This window comes from Sceloporus undulatus, chromosome 2, assembly GCF_019175285.1.
Source record: "Sceloporus undulatus isolate JIND9_A2432 ecotype Alabama chromosome 2, SceUnd_v1.1, whole genome shotgun sequence".
Lineage (NCBI taxonomy): Eukaryota > Metazoa > Chordata > Lepidosauria > Squamata > Phrynosomatidae > Sceloporus > Sceloporus undulatus.
Genome location: NC_056523.1, coordinates 153,918,795 through 153,940,821, shown reverse-complemented (window position 1 = coordinate 153,940,821; position 22,027 = coordinate 153,918,795). Strand labels below are relative to the sequence as shown.

Genomic DNA, 22,027 nt, shown 5'->3' with positions numbered 1-22,027 from the left:
TGGTACTACTACTGATAAAATGAAGAACATTAGCAGCATGAACAAATAATTATCTTCTCTCTCTGGGAATGTGACAAAGAAAGGACATTCTTTATATTTCTCAACTATCCTATTTAGAAAATGTACAGAATGTAAAATGGAAATTATATATATATATAACTTTATTACGGCCAATTGGCCAGCATGGAAAATGGAAATTTTCCAGTTAAAACATTATTTTTAATATAGTCAGTCATGCTCATAAATTCAGTTTCTGACAAAGGTGCACAAGAACATTACAATTCCAAAAGATCTATTTCAAATGGACCCCCAAACAAACAACATTTTGTATAAATACAGTGATGTTCTTAAAGCATCTGTTATTTTTAACAACTCTCCCCTCCTCTTTCCCAAATTAAGCTGTTTTTAAATCTAGAAAACACAGGCTAGAATACAGCTGGTTAACTTACCTGAACACTACTCTTTTTAGTCCTCCATTTTACTAGACAGTTCTTATATAAAAGAGCTCTGGTTTGTCGCCACACACCTTTTTGTCTTAAGGTCTCTGTAGACATTTTTCACATGTAGCTTGAAAAAAAAGAGTAAAACATAGGAAAAGGAGGGAAAGGTAGTACAAAACTGGAAAATACTGAAATCAAAATTAAACAACATACAGTTGTCCACCATTTACAGATTTTTTTTCATTATTCATTATACATTTGAGATATCTATTGAAGCATGGACAGTGAATGAAAGGTAAGGCTACTTTTAGCATTGTCGTTCATGATTAGAATAGCATACAGTTGGCCCTCAGTAACCGTAAGCTTGCCATTTGCAGATCCAAGAATCCACGGGCGTGCACACAGCTGCACCACCATCAGAGACAATCCCTGTTGTCCTGTGGCAGCATGTGCACATGGCTACACCGCCATTAAATTCCATTGTCCCCAATGATGGCACAGCTATGTGCACACACTGCCACAGGACAATGCAGGCTTGAGCATCCATGGATTTTGGTATCCACGGGGAGGGGGGGGTCTGAAATGGATCCCCTGCAGATACTGAGGGCCAGCTGTACTATGATTTTTTAAAGTCTCAACAAATAAATGTGTAATCTAAACTCTCTAAACCCTCACCAACTAGCCAATTTAGGGCTAAAAGAGAGGTCAGATTCCTCTTTTTTATTTTAAGAACTGATATGAAGACCTGTTACATTCCAGGACTGTGGTACACTAGTCTACGATGATTCCTATACCTCAGTAATCCATGTGAAACTCACAACAAACTCCAAAGTTAAGAGTGCCCTAGGAACAAAAGTGGTCACTGACACCAAGCTTCCCATTTGGGGCTAACAGCAGTTCAAATTGGCTAATTTTAACTGGTCCATATCACAGTGGGGAAGGATTAAATACACTTCCTCATGTGCTGTGATCCCAGTTCTGATCCTGCCTTATGTCTGATATTTTAAAAGTAAAACAAACAAACAATCAAACAAACCACAGGAAATTCATGCATGCATTTAAATGTACCATCTAGTATAGCCCTCAATCTGACAATCTAGAAGTTCAGACTACAATAAGAATATTCTCTGTTTAGTACAAGGGGCTTGCTCCCTGAATAGACTTTTATAGGACTGTACTGGAAAAAAACAGCTTGCAGCAATAAATGAATCTTTATTAACTTCATAGCCACAGGATGCATGCACAACACACATACACATATGAATAATAAAGCAGCCTGACAACAAGTGCATTTAAAAACGGCAGCCAGGTTACTATGATCTACCTAATGAGAAAAATGGACAAGTACCTTTGTGGGCTTTAATCGGCAGGAAGGATTACTTGTTTTGTTCCATTATTTTACCATGCAGAAGGTAAATCCTTATTTCAGTTCAAATCAATTGCTGCCACTGCAGTAAAACACAGGGAAAAGGCAAGAGAAAGAGAGAGTTCACAATGTGAAATAGTTTGATCCCACAGCATTTTTTCCAAATACTGTAGCTCAGTGCTACAGAAAGCGACCCTGACCCTTTACCAGTTTCTAAATGCACTTTGGTAGAACAACAAACTACATTTCCAAAGGGCAAGCTATATTAATCTCTTGCGGTAAAAACAATGAAGTGTTGTAGCATCTTAATGACTAACAGATGTATTATGGCATAAGTTTTCATGGCCACCTTCATGGTTGAGAGGGGAGGAAAGCAGGGACCTTAAAAGGAAAGGATCTGCAAGAAATGCAAACAATATCATATTTGTGGCATGTGATGCAATTTGTGACAGTTTTAGTGCTTAAAATGTTATAGTGGACACACAAAAAGCAATGTCAATGATACTACAGAAATCTTACCAAGCTAATTGTCATAAATGTCCTTTTGCTCGTCTGGTACAATCCTATCTATGTTTACCTTATGATCAACAGCAGAGGGAAAATGGAGCACTGGCTTGACATGCCAAGGCAGAGTGGAAAGCCAGAGCATGCCTTTATTTTCTTTCAGGGATCTTTTTGCAGCGTTTCTCCTCCTTTCAATAATATATAATATATATATCCTTTTAAACTCCCACAGCCCAAACATTTGAATAACCACCTTTAACTGCATAGACTAGTTTATGCAAATTAACTAAACTAGTTACATGAAGCGGTAAATAGAATTAAATTATTACAATATGAAAACAGATTGCTCGTTAAAAGAATAAGATACAGTTAATTACATTTATATGTGTGTGTGTGTGAATATATACATGCACAAAAGTGATACATTAAAATAGAAGTAAATTATTACAATATTGAAATGGATTGCTCATTAACAGAATAAAATACAGTTAATTATATATATATATATAGAGAGAGAGAGAGAGAGAGAGAGGTGATGCATTAAAATAGAATTATATTATTAAAATATAATAATCATAATAATAATAAAACAGTTTGCTTTTAAAAGAATAAAATACAGTTAATTATATATACATATATACAGTATATATACACACACAAAAGTGATGCATTAAGAGAAAATCAGATTATTACAAAATTAACATATAGATTGCTTGTTAAAAAAAATAAAATAAGGTAATTGTATATATGTGTGTATCTATGTATGTATACACCCCCCAAATAAAGTGATGCATTAAAACAGAATTGAATTATTACAATATTAAAATAGATTTATCGTTAAAAGAATAAAATGCAATTATATATATATATACACACACCCCCCTCCCCCCCCCCCTTCCCCCCCCCCCCCCAGCCTTACAGCAAAAGGTGGGGCCGTGTTTTGTGCCAACAACAGGCCAAGGAAGCAGATGCCCCAAGGAGGCCTGGGCTCCCTCTGAATGACTGACAGCAGGGATGTAGCCAAGGGGGGGGGGATCTGGGGGTCCGGACCCCCCCTTCCATTAGAAAAATGAATGGTGCGTGCTGCTGCGCCGCCACACTCAAGACCCATTATAATGGTGGCACTTAGTCTGGACCCCCCCCTTCCTAAAATCCTAGCTACGTCCCTGCTGACAGCTAGGCTAAGAGGGACTCTGGGTCCTGAGTTCGAGTCCCTGCTCGGCCATGGAAACCCCCATCCTCTCAGCCTCCTCAGGGGCGGCTCCTCTGAAGAAGCCTTGGGCAAGGAAACCCCAGGAGAGGGTGGCCATATAATAAGCCAAGAGACGAAGCCCAACAGACACACCTCAAGGGCGGCTGGGCCATCCTGCCTCCCTCGAGTCCTCACCCAAAGAGCAGCAGCAGCAGCAGCAGGAGAAGGCAGCAGCCCCTCCGCCATATAAACACATCCCCCCCAGGGCTCCTGACTCCAAGGAGGATGAAACCTTAGAGAGAGGAGCAGCAGGGGGGATGATAGCCTCCTTCTCCTTCCCCGCAGCCGCCTTTCCCCGTGTCTCCTTCTCCTCCTCCTTTTTTACCTTCCTCTCTCGAGGCTTCTTCTTCTGCCTTCCCTCCTGAGGAAGGAGCCGCCTTCGCCTCCGACAAAAAGAAATAGCAGCAGCAAGAGAAGAGGAGGAGGAGGAGGAGGAGGAGAAGCGAGCGCGCCAAGCAGCAGCAGCAGGAGGAGCAGCAGGAGCAGGAGGCGCAGTCGTCATGGACGACGACGACGACGACGACAAATTTACCTCAGGCCCACCTCCGCCTCCTTGGCCTCGGCGGAGGCAGGCAGGCAGTCCCCGCGCTCGCCCTCCTTTCCCAGGACGGGCCTCCGCTCCATTCCAGGCTCCATCAGGGCCAAGGAGCCCGGGCTGGCCTTTCTAGCAGGGCTTTGAGAGTCCAGAGGGAATTCCCAAACCTCCTCCATTTTGAGCATGGCTAAGGAGCATAGACTGACATTTATTTCTTGGAGGGTTTCGAGGGCCAGTGCCGCCCTCAGAGGCCGAGAGAGTGTGACTTATTGCCCAGGGTCACCAGTGGGTTTCCATGGCTGAGTCAGGGGTCCAACCCTGGGCTCCAGAGGGCTCCCCAGCCCTAGTCCCTTATGCAAAATGGCAAGGTCGAGGTTTGCATTTAGGTATTGATACTGTACCTTTTAAAATCAATATTCTAAAGTCGTGGATGGTTGAATCCATGGATAAAGGATCTGTGGATACATGGAGAAGACCAAGGGGCTACTTGCAGAGGAAGTTCCTCAGGTGTTTTGCTTCATGCAGACATTCCTAATAGGCTCAGGGTAGGAGCCAGTGTGGTTTGAATGTTGGACTATGATTCTGGGGGACCAGAGTTTGAATCCCCGTTCAGCCATGGAAACCCCTGGGTGGCCTTGGGCAAGTCGCAGCCTCAGGGGAAGGCAATGGCAAACCTCCTCTGAGCAAATCTTGCTAGGAAACCCCCAAGATATGGTACCCTTAGGATCACCATGAGTTGGAAATGACTTGAAGGCACACAACAACAACAAATGAATGGAAAGAAGTGTAGCTCTCTCTTCTCGCCCACTTTCCACTCTTGAAGGCCTTGACGGTTCCCAGCCTGGACAACGGCCAACAGAAAGATGAAAATAAATAATTTTTGGAAGAAAAGTAATTTGGCCTTGAAAAAATAGAAAGTAGGTCTGCATACAGAATCAGGGGTGTCGAAACAGTGCCAGCGCCATCCACCTACTGCTTGCCCGCCACTGTGTCACAAGGCGGTCATTTCAACACATCCGTCAATGGCTCTTTCGCACAGAAAACCTCACGTGACACAGACACTCATGCGAATATTGTTCTCAGCCCTGCCTCAGTTTTTGCCTGCCACAAGGAGACTAAAAATAGGAAAAGATAAAGCTGCCTGTTGGACAGTGATGGGTTGTGATCAGGAGTTGAACTCATGAAAGGAGAAGGGCAGCTGCATTCTCAGAGAAGGCTTTAATACCTAAAGGATGCTTAATAATGTCGCATTTTGGAGAGCCAGCATGGTGTAGGGTTTTGAGTATTGGACTATGACTTGAGACCAAGGTTCGGATCCCCACCCAGCCATGGAAACCCAGTGACCTTAGACAAGTCACACACTCTCAGCCTCAGGGGAAGGCAGTGGCAAACACACTCTGAACAAATTTTTCCAAGAAAACCCCATGATAAGGTCGCCTTAGGGATTCACAATAAGTCAGAAATGGCTTGAAAGCAGGTGGAAATGAAAAGTAGCATTTGAATCCCATTTGGGAGAATGTTGTTGTGTGCCTTCAAGTCATTTTCAACTTATGGTTACCCTAAAGCAAACCTATAATAGGTTATCTTGACAAGATTTGTTCAAAGGGGGTTTGCCCTTGCCTTCCCCTGTGGCTGAGAGGATGTGACTTGCACAAAGTCACCCAGTGGGTCTCATGGCCAAGCAGAGACTCAAACCCTGGTCTCCAGAGTCGTAGTCCAACACTCAAATCACATGTCATGCTGCAGGATATAACTTCAATAAATAAATAAATGTACTAGAAATAAATGTAATTATTTCTTTCATATTTCTCCTAATGTTCTAATAATGGGAGAATTCAAGAAATAATTACATTTATTAAGAAGACTGCACAGGACTGCTCAGAAATAAAGCCTGATGGTGTTTATTCCCAGGCTAGCCCCAGAAGTTCATATCACCATGTCCTGCAGTACAGTCCTATCCTGTGCACATTTTGGTTGCACATGCATGGGATTACAGCTTTATACTTTATAACCAATGTAGAACCAACTATAGCCAGCAAGGTCCCAAAAATATTCCACTAGAATATTGTGCACACAAGCCTCCTTGCCTTTTCTTTAGATCTGAATATTCCCTCTCAGTTTACATCCAGATATGGAGATGGCCAGTAGGAAAATGTATAAAATCCAACAATGTGTAAAACGCAGGCAAGACAAAGTTTTAGTTTGTTGCTGTTACAAGACATTTTGATGGAGAGAAAACCGTTTTCTAAACAGCTGAAGGGAGACTTTTTTTGACTGTAGAAGAAGCTTATTGACCACAGGGCTGAGTGATGCTTTATAACAAAGGGCTCTTTGTGCTACCAATCAAAAGATATTGTGTAGCTATTTTGTCTTTTACTCCATAACAGATTTTTCTTTTCTTTTGGGGAGCAGGGAGCTGTGGGAAAACAAAGGAGAGTTGCAAATGAAGAACAAAACTCTGACTAAAGCAGGGTGATTGCATGATAAATCTGGAAGTATTGGGGAGGTGGTAGTGGGCCGCTTCTGGTCACCCTTATTTGTTTCAGTTGCCATGTAATCTTTATACGAGCAAAAACATCTTCCTTAGAAATGATGTTTCAAGTGTACATTTATTTCTGTTGTATCTGTAAGTATTAACAGCAAACCAAACCGGCTATGTAAACTTATCTACCATTCCAAAATGTTATAAATACAACCTAACATTTCCCCCAACCTATCTCTTGTTTCACAGTCTGTTCTGCCATGGAGGCAAGAGCCTAAATTTTGAAATATTCCCTCAAGGTGAAGGATTGTAGTTTTTCCATGACTAAAAACTAATATTTGCACGGCTGTAGCTTTTCACAGTTATTGCCAACCAGGTCTGCTGCAATAACAAAACAGGTGAAACAGTCCGTCTGTAAAATGTATCCTATGGTTTCCTTTACTGATTTTCATATTTCTCCTAATGTTCTAATAATGGGAGAATTCAAGAAATAATACAAGAACTGTTAATACAACTGCCTCTGACAAAAAACATTTTCTAAACATGTCTACGACATGAGGTATAACTGATACTGAACTTTATGAAATATTTCCTCTAGTTTTGCGTATATGGACTAAGAATGATTCCTAGGAACTGCACACATAGTTCTGCAACTTTGGAGAGATATTTATCAAACTGCAGATCTCTCCTACCCATGACATATGTCAAACTGTTTTTGAAATCATTTGGGATGCATCAATTTTTTATATTTACAGTTGTTTTTAATAAAACATTCCTCCAAACAAGTTGGTTTCTAGGTCTTTCCCAGTGACATTCAAAACAACGTGGGTTATGCTTCCAGATACTTTTACTTCAAAACAGGGTTGTAAATATGTCCATAGATTTAAAGGCTACAGGTCAGTGGTAAAGAAATATGCATAGCATAAGGCTACATGAATATAAATTATTAGGCATCCAGATCCTATTTAACCTTTTTGTCTTCACTGAGAGATGGAAATGTCATTCTAACTTTGGAAAATGGGGCAGAGACATCTCTCTAGTTCCAACTTGTAACTATCCTGCTATGAAGGTCATTAGCTGGATTTTAAAGTTTGGTCAATTAACTAGAACAACTGATCTCTGAAGACTACCCTCTCTCTCCTCATAACAGAAGCACACTGTTATCAAGTACTTTATTTTATTAATTACTGCCATTCAGTAGCAGATACTGCACTAATCCTCTCTCCTTTTCATCCCATTGGGTAAATGATGAAAGCCTGAGCAGCCTGCAAATGGTCAAAGAGCTGACATTCTGGCAGAGGACTTTACATTTATGCACACAAATATGCATGGCACTACTTTTTCATGGTGGGAGACTGCATGTTCTTATGGTGGCATTAGGGTCTCTGATGGTGGTAGTAGAGTCTCTGATGCCAAACAGGCTTTTGCTGAGGAGCACTGGCATCATTAGGGGTTGCAGACCTCACCAGGTGGCTCCCTAAGGGGAGGTGACACCATTGCTCCTCAAACACCTACCTTTTGGCAGAAACAGGAAGTGGCATTTGCCTGTGTCCCTTGAAAATGCTGAAGAGATGGTGTGAGTGGGGTGAGGCTCAATGGGAGGAGAAAGGAGAGGTCCCAGGTTTTGCTTTTTTATACTAACATTTCCAATTTTCACATTTTTAATTTGTTTTTTTAAATAAATTTTTAAAAATTACATTACATTCTATTACATTTTCACTTTGAGCACATGAAACAATCTATATGTAAATACATTTATTCTGTGCATATGACAGGGTAATTTAAAGGTATCATTTTAATTGTGCCAGTTGTTTATGTCACAATTGTAACCATGACATTCAGCAATATATGGGAATTAAGATCTATGAGTAATAGTACAAACAAAACGATACTCAGGATTCTGTATGGTGTAGAGGAGGTCAATAAGGGAGTAACACCATGAATTACTGCACTGGGTGACACCAACCCTGGGGACACCACTGATGAGGAGCCAGACCAAGCGTGCCAAGATGTACCAAATGGGGACAATCCTAGTGGGGTGGAGGGTGGGGACACTATTGGGGGAATCTCTCAGACACAGTGGCACTGTAGCTAACACTTGTTAGTACTGCACAGGTGGAGGCACAGTAAACCCCCTGAGAATGTCTTTTACCATCAAAACTTCAAGGTGTGACAATCCAAAATGAAACAACAGATAGTGCCAATATCTATGATGACACACAAAGGTTGGATGGCACTCAACAAGCTACTGGGCTACAGCAGAGGAAAAATATGATTAGCACTGTGGTTAAGAACATTCAATTGTTGAAATCCTCAGAGGTAAAAGGAAAGTCCAAAGCTGCACAGCATATATTCTAGGAATATAGAATAATGGAACACACCAAAATATTTCAGAAGAAAACAAGCTTGTGCTTTACAGATCGTAGCAAAGCCTTTGACTGTGTAGATCATGAAAAACCATAGATTGCTGTTAAAGAAATGGGTGTGCCACCACATTTGATTGTCTTGTACTCAGGACAAGAGGCCACAGTCAGGATAGAATACAGAGAAATGAAATGATATCCATATGGCAAGGGGGGGGGGGTCAATCAAAGCTGCATTTCATCATCCTATCGGTTTAACTTGTATGCTGACCATCTCATATGTAAAGCAGGACTAGACTCTGATGAAGGAGTCATGAAAATTGAAGGAAGGAACATCAATGATATAAGATATGCAGATGACCCCATACAGTGGTGTCACTAGGGTTGGCATCACCCGGTGCAAAAACTCATAGTGTCACTCCCCCATTTGTCACTCCCACATCACAGCATACAAAATCCTTAGTAATATTTTTTGTAATAATGTTACTCAAATCATAATTCCTGAATATCACTGAATGTAATTGTGACATAAACAACTAGCAAAATTAAAATTATACTTTTAAGTTACAGTATCATACCACAGCCTGAATGTATTTGGACGTACATAGTTTCATGTGGTTAAAGTGTAAATGTGGTAAGATATGATGTTTTAAAAGAAAATTTAGAAAAAAATAACAACTGTAATTCTTTAAATTTTTGTTTAAAAATTGAATTTTAATTTTTATTTAAAAAAACAAACCTTGGTGTTAGAATCCTGGTTGTATTCTACCAGATATATGTTTTAAATGTGTGGGGATGATGGGAGTTGGGATACTTTTGCTATGGCTAGTTTAGATATAGCACAGAGTGGTACCAGGTGGCTGTTATCTAGTGTCCTTGAAGGCCTCTCTCAGAGGCTTGGAATGCAAGCTTTGAGCATAGAGGAATAGAAGCTATGGGGGGAGTGATGGGGGATGAGTAACGGTGAGAAAGAGGTGGGGATTTTGCTGTGCGGGCTTTTGGCTGGAGGTGGAGTAGACAAACTTGGGGTTTTATGTATTGATTTTGCTGGGAGGGGTCAGTCTCAGCTTAAATGCTGAATGGAGAGGAATTGCTGATCTTGGAATTATCAATAAAGTTTTGTTTATTCTGCATAAAGCTGACTTGTTGACTATCCTGGATTCTGGTCCCACATTCTGACACTTGGGGCCTCTCCTTTCTCTCCCCACTGAGCATCACCCCACTTACACCATCTCTTCACCACTGTATTAGTACACAGACGAATGCCACTATCCATTTCTGCCAAAAGGCAAATGCTGATGTGTCACTCTAAAAGGTTCTGAAAGATGCACTACACAAGTTCAGGATAACTCATTTGTGTGAGTCACAGATACCACAAAGAAGAACCTTTGTTTGATAAAGGAGTCTGAGCAAGCAAGCCCTTAGGGAACTTGGATGTAGTGTGTGAGTTATCTATTCCTGGTAAATTCCAGACACACTGATACCATTCTAAGGGGCTAGCAGTGGCAATTAAAGACTTTCCCACTGCCTGGAAAAATCACAGTTACATTTGAGCTGGCAACAGATGAGTTAGCAATATCTTATTTTATTTTATTTTACTGTATTTGTTTTTGATTTTATTATATTGAGAATGTTGAAGGCCTCTTTCAAATGTATTTATTTCTACAATTAAAATACTTTTTATTTAAAATTTAAAACATAAACACTGGCACAAACCCACATGTAAACATTAATACTACTGTCTGGAAAAAACGGGGGTTTTGCCTTTGCCTTGCTGTAACAGGATAGGAACCAATCACATTGCAATGGGAACCGGTTTCAAATGGACACAACGGTCATTTAAACAGATCAGCAATTTGCTCTATGTCATAGTGGGAACATGTCCAGAAACAACAATCCCCCTCCCCCTCCCAAATCCTCCCTTTTAAAAGACTTCCTGCTTATTATCTATCTGGTTTCTTAAATAATAATATTCTATTACCCCTTAAGTCTTTTAAATTCCTCTTCTAAACTAAATATTCAACATATTAACACTATTCCATATTCCTCCCATTAACCTCAACTAATTAACACATGAACACAACTAATGTCAATTACCTAACTATCAAACCCAGTTAAGCTAATATCATTTAATTGCTTAACATATTCTATAAATGGTTTCCATTTTTCTGTTTTTCTCTTACCAAGAGACAATTTATCTAACTGAACCATTTCAATTACTTTTTCAAGCCAAGCCATATATGTTGGAATTTCATTTGTTTTCCACGTTCTCACAAGAACCAACCTTGCTGCTGTTACCATATAACTTACCAGATTCCTATACTTGCATTCTTTACTATTCTGCAAATTTATTATATTTAACAAATATAATTCTGGTCTCAAACAAATTGAAAACCCCCCCAAATTTCCAATTATCTTATTAATTTTTAACCAATGTGTTTTATTTTTTTTACCTTCCTACACTTCCACCATATATATTCCCTTTTGTTTGCTACATTTCCAACATAAATTTGATGTGTATTTTTAGCCATTTGGGGGGGGGGGGGAATATATACCAATTATACATCATTTTATAGAAATTTTCTTTAAGGTTGCAAGAACAAGTAAATTTTAAACCTGTATTTAATAAAGGTAATGTGGCAGTAGGAATATCTGCACCAGTGACATAGCCAAGGGGGGGAGTGTTCCGTGGGGTCTGGACCCCCCTTCTGAAGCTGCGCTGGAATACAGTGAATGGCACGCATGCCCGTGGCATGCGCATGCCATCACAACACCGCGTCCAAGCCCACCCCTTCCCAAAATCCTGGCTACGTCCCTGTCTGCACTGTCAAGTATTTTGATAATCATTCTAAAAACACATTTCCATTACTGGCCAATAACATAAATTTCACCACAGATAAAATAAAGGCCCACTTTCCTGCCCACCCATGCCCACACTGAGGAGTAGATCTTTATAAATGTGTCACAGTTTCAATGAGGATAAATATCAACAATGAATTAATTTCTGTTAGTGTTCTCTGACTCAGACTGGGACCATTCTGAAAGGCTCTTGTCACCAGATGCTGTGCTAGGTCGTTGTTGTTTTCTTCATACAAAGATTTTTACAGATCTGTTTTCCATGCTAATTTTTCTATGTTGCTGTCTGAAATGGTAAGTGTCACATTATTTCTACATTACAAAGGATTCAGCATTTGTGGTGGCCAAGTAACCTCTTGTCTTGCCTTATGGTTTAGTTAGAGGCAAAATGGTTAACTGAAACAGTTTGTACAAATTAGGTTTGATATTCACCTATCTCTGAGTTAGATGTTCATGGAGTGTTGTAGCTGAGGGAAGAAGAAACACAGGGGAGTTAAACCAGGATTTTTTTTAAGATGGAAAAAAAAGATGAAAAGCTGCTTGCTGGGTTAACTGCCACATTCTTTGCTATGGCAAGCAAATGAGGTGATAAGGAGTTTTCTCCTTTTACTATAGTTTGTGACAGATGCTTATAAAGGAATCCAAAGAGTGAGAAAAATATTTAATCAAGCAGAAGCTAGATACTTCTTACCTTTTCCTTTTGATGGCATATCCGTTCCATTTGACAATGCACTGTTCTACCATGGCAGTTTAAAGGGCATCACTTAATTGTGCGCGACTTCATGGCAAGATAGTATTTCTAATTAAAAGCTATGGATTGTATTTCAGCTGGCTGGAGATCTTTTGTTAAAGTGCCAATATGTTTTACCGGTTCAACGTAGGTCAGTTCCACTGTGCTGAGTGGCAATCACCCCATATAACTAAGATGCAGGACTGCAATCATGCTAGTCCTTAGAAACTGGGTATTATGCTATGTACTGCTGCTTTTTTGGTATGGCATAACACACTTTGTGATGAGCTCCTGCAGTTCAAAATGTACTTGTTCATGAGAAAAGAGTGTGTGCCTTCCAATGAGCCTTTCAGTCTCCAGGTACTGCACATGTTGCATTCTTTAAACTGTATATCATTTTTTACATTTTGGAAAGTGGCTTAATATTGGCATTGTGGGTCAAAGGACTAAACTACATATAGTTTTAAGCTTACACAAAGCCTCAGAGATAACTGGTACAACTGTCCTGTAGGAAGGATGTTGTTCAGAAGCAAGAGCTACAGCTAATCGTGCATACATACTGAGCCTGTTTACTGTGAATGAAGTCATTTTGGAACCCATTAGTATAGCTTTGAATAACAGCGCTGATTCTTTTTGGCAAAGAAGGCTGTGAACAATTTAGGATCTTTGATAAATAAGGTCAACTTCTAAGATCTCTGAGATCTCTCCCAGGTTTATGAGTAATTACTGCTCCAGTTCTCCACTTCTCTTTGGCAGAGCTTCCTAAGCTATTTTATAGAAAGGGATCTTGCAGCACCTTTGAGACTGAAAGATAGAAGTTGGTAGCATGAACTTTCATAGACTTCAGCCTACTCCTTCAGATGCATTTATCCAACTGCATCTTAGGAAGTAGGCTCAAGTCTAAGCTCATGCTACCAACTTCTTTCAGTTAGTCTCAAAGGTGCTGCAAGATCCCTTTGCAAGCTGATTTTTCAGACTGACAAAACTATGTCTTTGAATTCTAAGCTATCTGATGTGAGGGAACAGCAATTGTTTCTTCAGTGTGCCAGAGACTGGTGCCATATTTGTGCCCATTAGCAACTATTATTTTTTTTCTTTCCTGGAAACTTGCCAATTGCTCATGGACTAGCACTTGTCCATGTACCATTTTCTTGAGGAGCACAGGTTATTTCCAGTATACTGCCAAACAGGAGTTAACGTATGTTTAATATGTTTCTAGAACATTCTTATAAATCCATATGATCCTGTTTTCAGTCATTCCTTAACTTCCTTTTCAGTGATTTAAAAAAAAAATAGATTGGGCAGGTAGCATTTTTGCCTCCAAGAGATATATTGTGATGGTCAGCAGCTGTACTGTCTGCATACATGTACACATACCTGCATGCAGGCACTATTATCTGGCCTTGCATATCCTTCTGCTGGATACATATCATAATTAATATCTAACACAGAGCATGATGATGATGATCTGATAAGTATTTTAGGAGTCACAATGGTCCAAGAAAAGATAGCCAGAGAAGTGCCAGTGTCAAGTCACACTGTAAGGCCATGCCAAGCTAAGGTAGAACAAAAGGACAAACTTTGGGGTGTGTTAAATAAGACAACTTCTCCTACCATCTTATTTTGCATTTTCTATGGGAAGGGAAATGAAGACAGAAAAAGGAAAGTATTTATCAAGATTGACAGAGACTAGACAGCATTTTCCTTTTTTGAAGTTCTCCCTTGCTTGTCTGATCATGAAAGGTTTGTTTCAGATTTTGACAATGCATTGATATCTTTGTTCTAATCTAAAAACTCTTTAGGTTTTCCAGACCAGTTCCTCCATTCCCAGGCAAACATTAAAAGATTTTACCAAACCATTTGTGAGTACACAAACACATGCCCTGAGGGAAGGTATGTGAATATAAAAATCTCCCCAAATCTTTGTTCACTTCTTTTTGGGTGTTCCCTCAGCTGTTGTTGAGATTTCAGCATTTTTCCTAAGTTCAGTTCTTTTGGGATGTACCCTTGGATCACAGTCTGAGCCTCTTCCATTCTTGCTTTTGCTTTAGGCACTGCTTTAATTTTCAGGGTTCTCTCTTTCTTCGCATTCTCTGGGCTGTTTGGGTTGTCCATGTTCATTCTTTATTGACTCCCTTGCTTGAGTTGGCAGTGTCTTTTCTATGGACATCTCTCTGCTGAACTGGTCATTATGCCCCATTTAACCCCTTCATTGTCCTCTATCCAATTTTCCAAACCTCTCCTCTGTAGCCTTGTGTGAATGTTGGTTGCGTGCTTGCATCTTTTTGTACATTTCTAAATAAAAATCTCTTAATTATTTGAAACTGGTATCTCACTATATTTGTTCCTGGTATAAAGGAAAGATCTTAGCACAAGTTACCCAACCTCTCACAAACCTCTGAGTTAAATTAATATTCCCCAACATTTTAAAGGAAACGTTGTTGCTGCTGCAGCTTTTCCAAACCTCCCACCTTTTCAGGTGACAGCATATAGTTGTGCACAAACAGTACATTTGCATGTATACTCCCTTCCCATCTTAATGTGCAGAGGTGGAATGGTTTAAATCTCATTAACTGTGTTCTGAAAGCCTTTGATACTCCCTTATCCCCAGTCAATCAGCCGGTTGTAGAGAGGTATACATTTCAAATACAGTATGCACCTCCCAGCTGTTTAGCAGGTGTGTGACTGTGCTGAGTAAGGTGATATATGGGAATGTCATACCATATAATCCTGCATCAGAACAACTGAGCTTCCAACTGCCTAACACACTGTCAGTGGAAACTGAGGGACAGCAATTATAGATTTAATTAATTGTTAAGGTAATTAACATTGCCTGTACTTTTTACATTTCTGCATCCCTTCTGACCTCACTGTTTACAGTTCTCACACACCAAACCATGAATATACATCATACTCTGATGAAGTGGACTATAGTCCATAGAAATGTATTCCTCCCATCCTGAAACTAGTATCATCCAGATATGTTAGACAACAGGTTTATTAGTCCAATTTGCTAAATCAATTGTTAAATAACCTTGCAAAAGTGATGGTGGAGGAAGCTAACCTGAGGGGAAGCTACTCCTGGTTTGTATGTCAGGAATTGCAATTATAGCTATACCTGTTGATTTGTTTCCTTAACCACCAAAATAAAATAATAATAATAAAGAAAGAAAAGAAAAGAAAAGAAAGAGCCTCCTTGGCCAAATGCACATATTGCACTATATACTTATCCCAAGAAATTCTAGGTATCCAGATAATTTAAAATTGTGAATTAACATGTTGACTTTTAAATGTTGGCTGTTTAAAATGTGTATGTCTTATTTGTCCTTTTAAACTGTTGCATGCTTTAATTCATGTGGTTTAACTGATGTTGTTAATTGTTGATTAGTTGTTCTTCCCTGCCTCAATACATGGGGAGAGCTGGGTAAAAAATCATCATCATCATCATCATCATCATCATCTTGATATTTACATTAAGTTGGCATCAAAATGTCTCTGGTGAACACTATCAAAGTGAAGCTAAAAATTCAAAGCCATGAAATTTCTGTAAATTTGAAGGCCATCAGTCTTGGCCTAGGTAATCTCTGAGGCACAGGGTTTTGAAATGCTTGAAATTGCTGTTAATTAAGACCTTAAAATGTAAGTGTTTCAAATATAAACAAGGAAGAATTGAAGTCATTTAATCTGGAGCAAAGTAATAGGCTGGAGGACTGCCACCTAAGAACCCAGTTTACTAAATGTAATTTGTAATTATATAAATAGTCCATTGATCTCAGGAAGCTTAATGTTATACTTAAGTGCTTCAAGGAGCAGCGCCCAAGTGCCTGTAAGTATTATCTTTTACACTGTAGGTTAATACAGTTCAAGGAATGGAAGAGCCTGGATTTCTGAATATGAAGAGGAGATCAGAACAGTTTTCATTGATATCGTCCCATGTGGGAAATGGAAAGTGAACGTAGTGGAATATTGTGGGTAAGCTAAGGCGGTGACAACCTGAATTCAAATCCCCATCCTATGAAGTTCACTGGTGACATTGCACCACTATTCCTTTCATCTTGGCCTGAATTCAGATCCCCACCCCATGCAAATAAATGGATAACACTGGCCACTTACTATCTTTCTATCAGTTTAATTTACCTCTCTGGGTTGGTATGGGGTCTATGTATGTTCTGAGCTAAACATTTTTGATGGAAACTTTTGTTGCTGCTCCCACTCCTCCAGTTCTTGACAGCAGTTGTTCTGGAAGACTGCCCGTCATTTGGAAATCTCTACTGTACTTTGCTGCTGTGATGTTGTGCTCACCTTTTTGAAGTTGGGTAAGGAATATTGCCCTCTGAGAAGTTTTTGTTTTGCTCTGCAGAATGGTGAGTTAATGCCAGACCCAGCTCCAGGGCAGTCAAAAGTAAGGCAAAGGCAAATAAAACAGAAAGAGTAGTGTGGGGAAATGTGGTAAATTGACAGAGATCAAAGTTGATGTTCTTTTTTAAACTAATAGTTGGAATTATGAAATTTCATTTTTAGCTGCCTTCCTGCTTGCCCTATCTATATTACTTCAGGGCTTTCCAAGTCTCACAGACATGGTTATTTCCTTCTTGTTAATATACACTCAGTAGTTGTAATTCAGTTGTTATCATCTGTCACAACGTTGCAGATGGTGAGGCATGGGACAAGATCTAGGGGCAGGGGAAGTTGGCTCTTGCCACCAGGCACCCATCAGTTCATGGAGTCCTGCCTTACCCCCAGTGATGGAGAACCACATGGTGGCTGTTCTTCTGAGTGGGTTCTTGGTTGCTCTTTCTGTTGCTAAATTCCTGCTTTGGATCAGGAGTCCAGCAGGTGGCAAAAGTCATTGCTTTTTGTGAACTGGATTCTGTGTTTATGCAGCCTAAGTAGGAATGGATACAATATTCAACAAATGATCAAAAACTGTGTTTTCTGAGCATCAGGAAACCCTGGTGAGAAGAATTTGGGGTGTATCCAAACTGCAGAATTAAAGCGGTTTGATGTCACTATAATTAGGATCTGACAGACCAGGCTGAATACATTAACAAAATACAAATCCCAAGATTCCACAGGATAGAGTCGTGACTGTTAAAATAGTGTCAAACTGCTTTAATTTGGCAGTGTGGATACACCCTTAGACTGACAAGAATCTTCTTTGTTTGGCATTTTTTTTCTGCACTGTGCAGAAAACGCTCTTTTCTGGGGGGAGATGACACTTTTGCACAGAACAAGTCCACAACTAAAATAATTACTGCACAAAAATACCTTATGCGAATTTTGTGTTGAATAAGTCTCAAATTGTGAATATTAAAAAACCATGCAGTTTCTAACAGTGGGAAATTGCTAAATTGCTAAAATTACTAACTGATTCCTTCAAGAACAAAGTAGCAAGAAAATACATTCTGAAGGTTAAGACATTAACTCTGTAGTGTAAGATAAAATTAATAGCCACCTTGTTGCACTACTAGCTCATGCTTAGGTTTTTGCACATATACACCTATACTCTTTCCACATATGCTACTGCCAAAGCAAGTCTCTCCCTGCCTATTCTTGTACCTTTGATTTTTGTTGTTTGTGTCTACATGAAGAACTTTGTGGAATTTCACCTTGTTGGTTTTGACCCAGAATTCCAGTCTTTTGAGATCATTAATCCTTGGTACTATCTTGTGTGATATTAGGTATACTTCCCAGTTCCATATCCTCTTTAAAGCTTATAAACTTTCTCCTTGCTTTCACATCCAAACTATGAAAGTTTAACAGCATTGTGACAATATGAATAGGTCTCAGAAGTAAGAGAGGTGTGGAGCTCTGAAGAGAATCAGGAAGAGTGGAGCAAGAGCCACTTACATTGTGTGGGTTATTCCAGGAGAGGGCAGTAGGAGCAATGAGGCCTCTGTACAACCTATACTATATAAAGTACATTGTGTTTGTGTTTCATTTACACCTTATACACATAGCTTGAAGGTAATTTTTATAATATTTTAAATAATTTTGTGTGTGAAACAAAGTTTCTGTACACTGAACCATCAGAAAGCAAAGATGTCACTGTCTCATGTGGATAATTTTGGATTTTAGAGTATTTGAGATTTTGGACTTTTGGAAAAGGGATACTCAGCCTGTGTTACAGTGAGAGTTGTGTTTTAATTAAATTGTGGGCCAAAAGAGACGGCTTCAAGTGGCCCCAGGAAAAGCTGGATCAGAGCCACAGCAACTGCATGCCATGGCCCTGATCCAGTGTTTTTCTGGCCAGAAAAGAGGTGCTCTTTTCACCCCTCCGCAGCTCTTCTGCACTCCTGCGGCATGTGGCATCTGGGTGGGCGGCTGGCGTGACACCGGATGGGGGGTGGCATCGGGGCATGGGTCATTTAAATGTCACACCCCTATGCCTCTCCCAAGCTGTGTCACAAGAAACTACAGAAGAAGACTTATGGTTCCTTCTACCCTCTCCTCAGGGACGTAGCCAAGGGGGGGATGTTCTTGGGGTCTGGACCCCCCCTTTCCATGAGAAAAATGAATGGTGTATGCTGCTGCGCCGCCACACCCAAGCCCCATTATAATGGTGGTACTTAGTCTGGACCCCCCCCCTTCCTAAAATCCTAGCTACGTCCCTGCTCTCCTGGTCTAACCCATACACTATGAGTGGATCTTGCTATACTCTTCCTGATTTTCATAGACTGAATATAAAACAAAAACCTAGAGTAATAAGTACAAATTGATAAAAATAGTTTATATTTGTATTGCATTAGCTTATAGTTTTGTCTAACGCTCAAGGATGCTGCCTGGGAGTGGGACCAGACCCAGTCAAAGGCATTCCAAAGTATTAAATAATAATAATAATAATAATAATAATAATAATAATTTATTTGTATCCCACTTCTCTATCAAAGATAATTGAGGTGGCTTACATATTAAAACTCCATACAAAATCACAATACCCCCTCCCTTCCCTCTCCTAAAACAGAATTAAACAATGAAATATTAAAATAATCTACAATAATCTGATTAATTTAAACAATGTGGGATTAGTCACAGGGCAGTCGATGGGATAAACATATTAGGTATGTGGCCGCAATTGTTATCCGGGGAAGACCTGGTGGAAGAGATCCAGCTTGACAACCTTTTTAAAAGCTGTCTAAGCTAGTAATAAGATGGATCTCCTCTAGCAGGCCATTCCATAGTCTGGGAGCGGCAGAAGAAAGGGTCCTCTGGGTGGTTGCAATCAATCTGCTTTTTACAGGTTGCAATAGTTTCCTCCCAGAGGACCTAAGCATGTGGGGTGGATTGTACAGATGGAGGCGATCCTGTAAATAGGTTGGAGCCAAGCCATATAGGGCTTTAAAGGTCACCTTGTACTGCACCCAGAAACTAATAGGCAGCCAGTGAAATGATTTTAAGACTGGTGTAAAGTGGTTACTTCTGGATTTTCCCATGACCAACCTGGCTGCCATATTCTGCACTAAAGATCCAACAGTAAAGTACTACAACACAACGGAGCAAGGGACCCTGCAGTGTGATGCACTTCAGAAGGAAGTCTTGGAGCAGTTTTGATGCAAAGCCATCAGTGTAGTAGAGCCATCACTGAAATATAAAGAAGGTAAGCACAGAAGAAAAGCAGTTACTAGCAGTAATGTTTTAATTACAGCTGTTCCATCTTTGGAAACAAGAACAGAGATACAATCATACCATAAACCATTAGAGATTATAATGAAGAATCCCTTCCTGAGTTTTCCTAAATGACTGCAATGCATGCTGCTAAGACTCCAGACCTTTGATGTGAGCATTAAATACTGTCCAGGGAAGTCCCTCCAACTGGCAGACTCAATAAGCACAGTGCTCCTTCATGAAGTGTACACAGATTAATCTGTAGAAAAGGAGATAGCTCATTAACAGGAGATCCATACAGGACCTCTCCACCTCCAAAACAATACAACAGAGTAGACTTGAAATAATAAAAAGTAGGGTTAGCCCTGGTTAGTACTTGGATGGGTGGCCACCAACAAATACCAAGTGGTTCACAGGATGGAACTGAACCTGGAGACTTGAGCTATTTTAAAGTAGGCAGCTGTTCTCTAAGTATCTCTTTATGAGGAGCAATTTAGGTAACTGGCTATGTTTAGCCTGGAGAAGAGAAGGTTAAGAGATGATATGATAGCCCTGTTTAAATATATGAAGAGATGTCATGTTGAGGATGGAACAAGCTTGTTTTCTGCTGCTCCAGACAACAGGACCTGAAACAATGGGTGCAAGCTACAGAAAAAGAGATTCCCCCTTAAGAATGAATTTAGAATGAAATTCTGGACATTAAGAGCTGTTCAACAATGGAACACACTCAGAGTATGATGGGGTCTTCTTTTTTCATAAAAAAGTATGAACTTTTTTAAACAGAGGCTGGATGGCCATCAGTCAGGGGTGCTTTAAGTGTGTGTTCCCACATGGCAAGGGGTTGGGGCTGGATGGCCCTTGAGGTCTCTTTCAACTCTATGATGCTATGATTCTATGTATCTTGGGTTCTTTGTTGTTGTGCACCTTCAAGTAATTTCTGACTTATGGTGACCCTAAGGTGAACCTAGCAAGGGGTAATAGGTGTACGACAAGGTCTGTTCAGAGGAGGTTTACCATTGCCTTGCTGTAAGGCTGAGAGTGTGATGTTCCCATGGCTGAGTGGGGATTTGAACCCTGGTCTTCCAGAGTTCTAGGTCAACATCAGACCACTATACCATGCTGTCTTTTGACTGGATATGGGGTTTCATGATTACTATCTAGCGTTGGGCATATTTTGAGAGGTCACAAAGACCTGTGGAACTAGGAGGATATGCAATATACCAACATGGTAATAAATTAAACACTGAATGAGTTTGCTGATCACTCCATACCCTGCCCCCCCCTGGCTATTTGCATTTCCTCTTGCAATGAAGACAAAGTGAGTCCCATCACAAAAGCAGTCAGAGACCTTCACTCTTCCTTTCCAACTATGCAGGAATTGTCTTAAATCTAATTAATGTTTTATCAGTCCTGAATCCAGACTGAATATCATCCATTCTGAATCCCTTTTGCCAATTCCCTGGGGAAACCATCAAAGCCATTGTTAAACCATGTAGTAACACCAAGACCCCTTGAGGATATGAAAGAGGATATAAATGTCAACCTCAGTCATAGCAATTTTGCTCATAGATAGGGGTGCATTTCACTTCTGCATATGTGCACAGAGGGTCCTGCTCACTTTTTCTGTGTAGCTCTCAGGTGCTATTTTCCACTGACTTATCTTCAGGACTGGTAATTATTGCTCTCTTCAACTCCTGGTTCCTCTCTATCCAGCATTCCACACCTTTCTTCCTTGTATAGTTCTTAAGGTTGCATTGACTTCTTTCAAGTGGACCCTTGCTATATGTTGGGGTTTGTTTCCAAGATCCTCCTTGGATAACAAAATCCATGGATGCTCAAGTCCCATTAAATATAATGGCATAGCAAAATGCTGTCACTTATAAATAAAATGGAA

General features: G+C 40.1%; 2 protein-coding genes across 5 annotated transcripts in view; one reads left to right on the top strand and one right to left on the bottom strand.

Moving 5' to 3' along the window:
- ABCA5 (ATP binding cassette subfamily A member 5) overlaps positions 1 to 3,978 on the bottom strand; it is a 67,508-nt gene extending 63,530 nt beyond the window's left edge. The window contains exons 1-3 of one of the 4 annotated variants that reach the window (XM_042449698.1): positions 3,888 to 3,978; positions 1,789 to 1,888; positions 450 to 567 (exon numbers count right to left, since the gene is read on the bottom strand). In XM_042449698.1, the coding sequence (XP_042305632.1) occupies positions 450 to 554 (105 nt within the window). In that variant the 5' untranslated portion in view covers positions 555 to 567; positions 1,789 to 1,888; positions 3,888 to 3,978. Of the gene's footprint in view, positions 1 to 449; positions 568 to 1,788; positions 1,889 to 3,655; positions 3,841 to 3,887 lie in introns of those variants that run through there. The other 3 variants (XM_042449695.1, XM_042449697.1, XM_042449696.1) reach the window with 3 other exon arrangements.
- MAP2K6 (mitogen-activated protein kinase kinase 6) overlaps positions 1 to 22,027 on the top strand; it is a 1,063,669-nt gene that overhangs the window by 884,087 nt on the left and 157,555 nt on the right. The window lies entirely within an intron of this gene.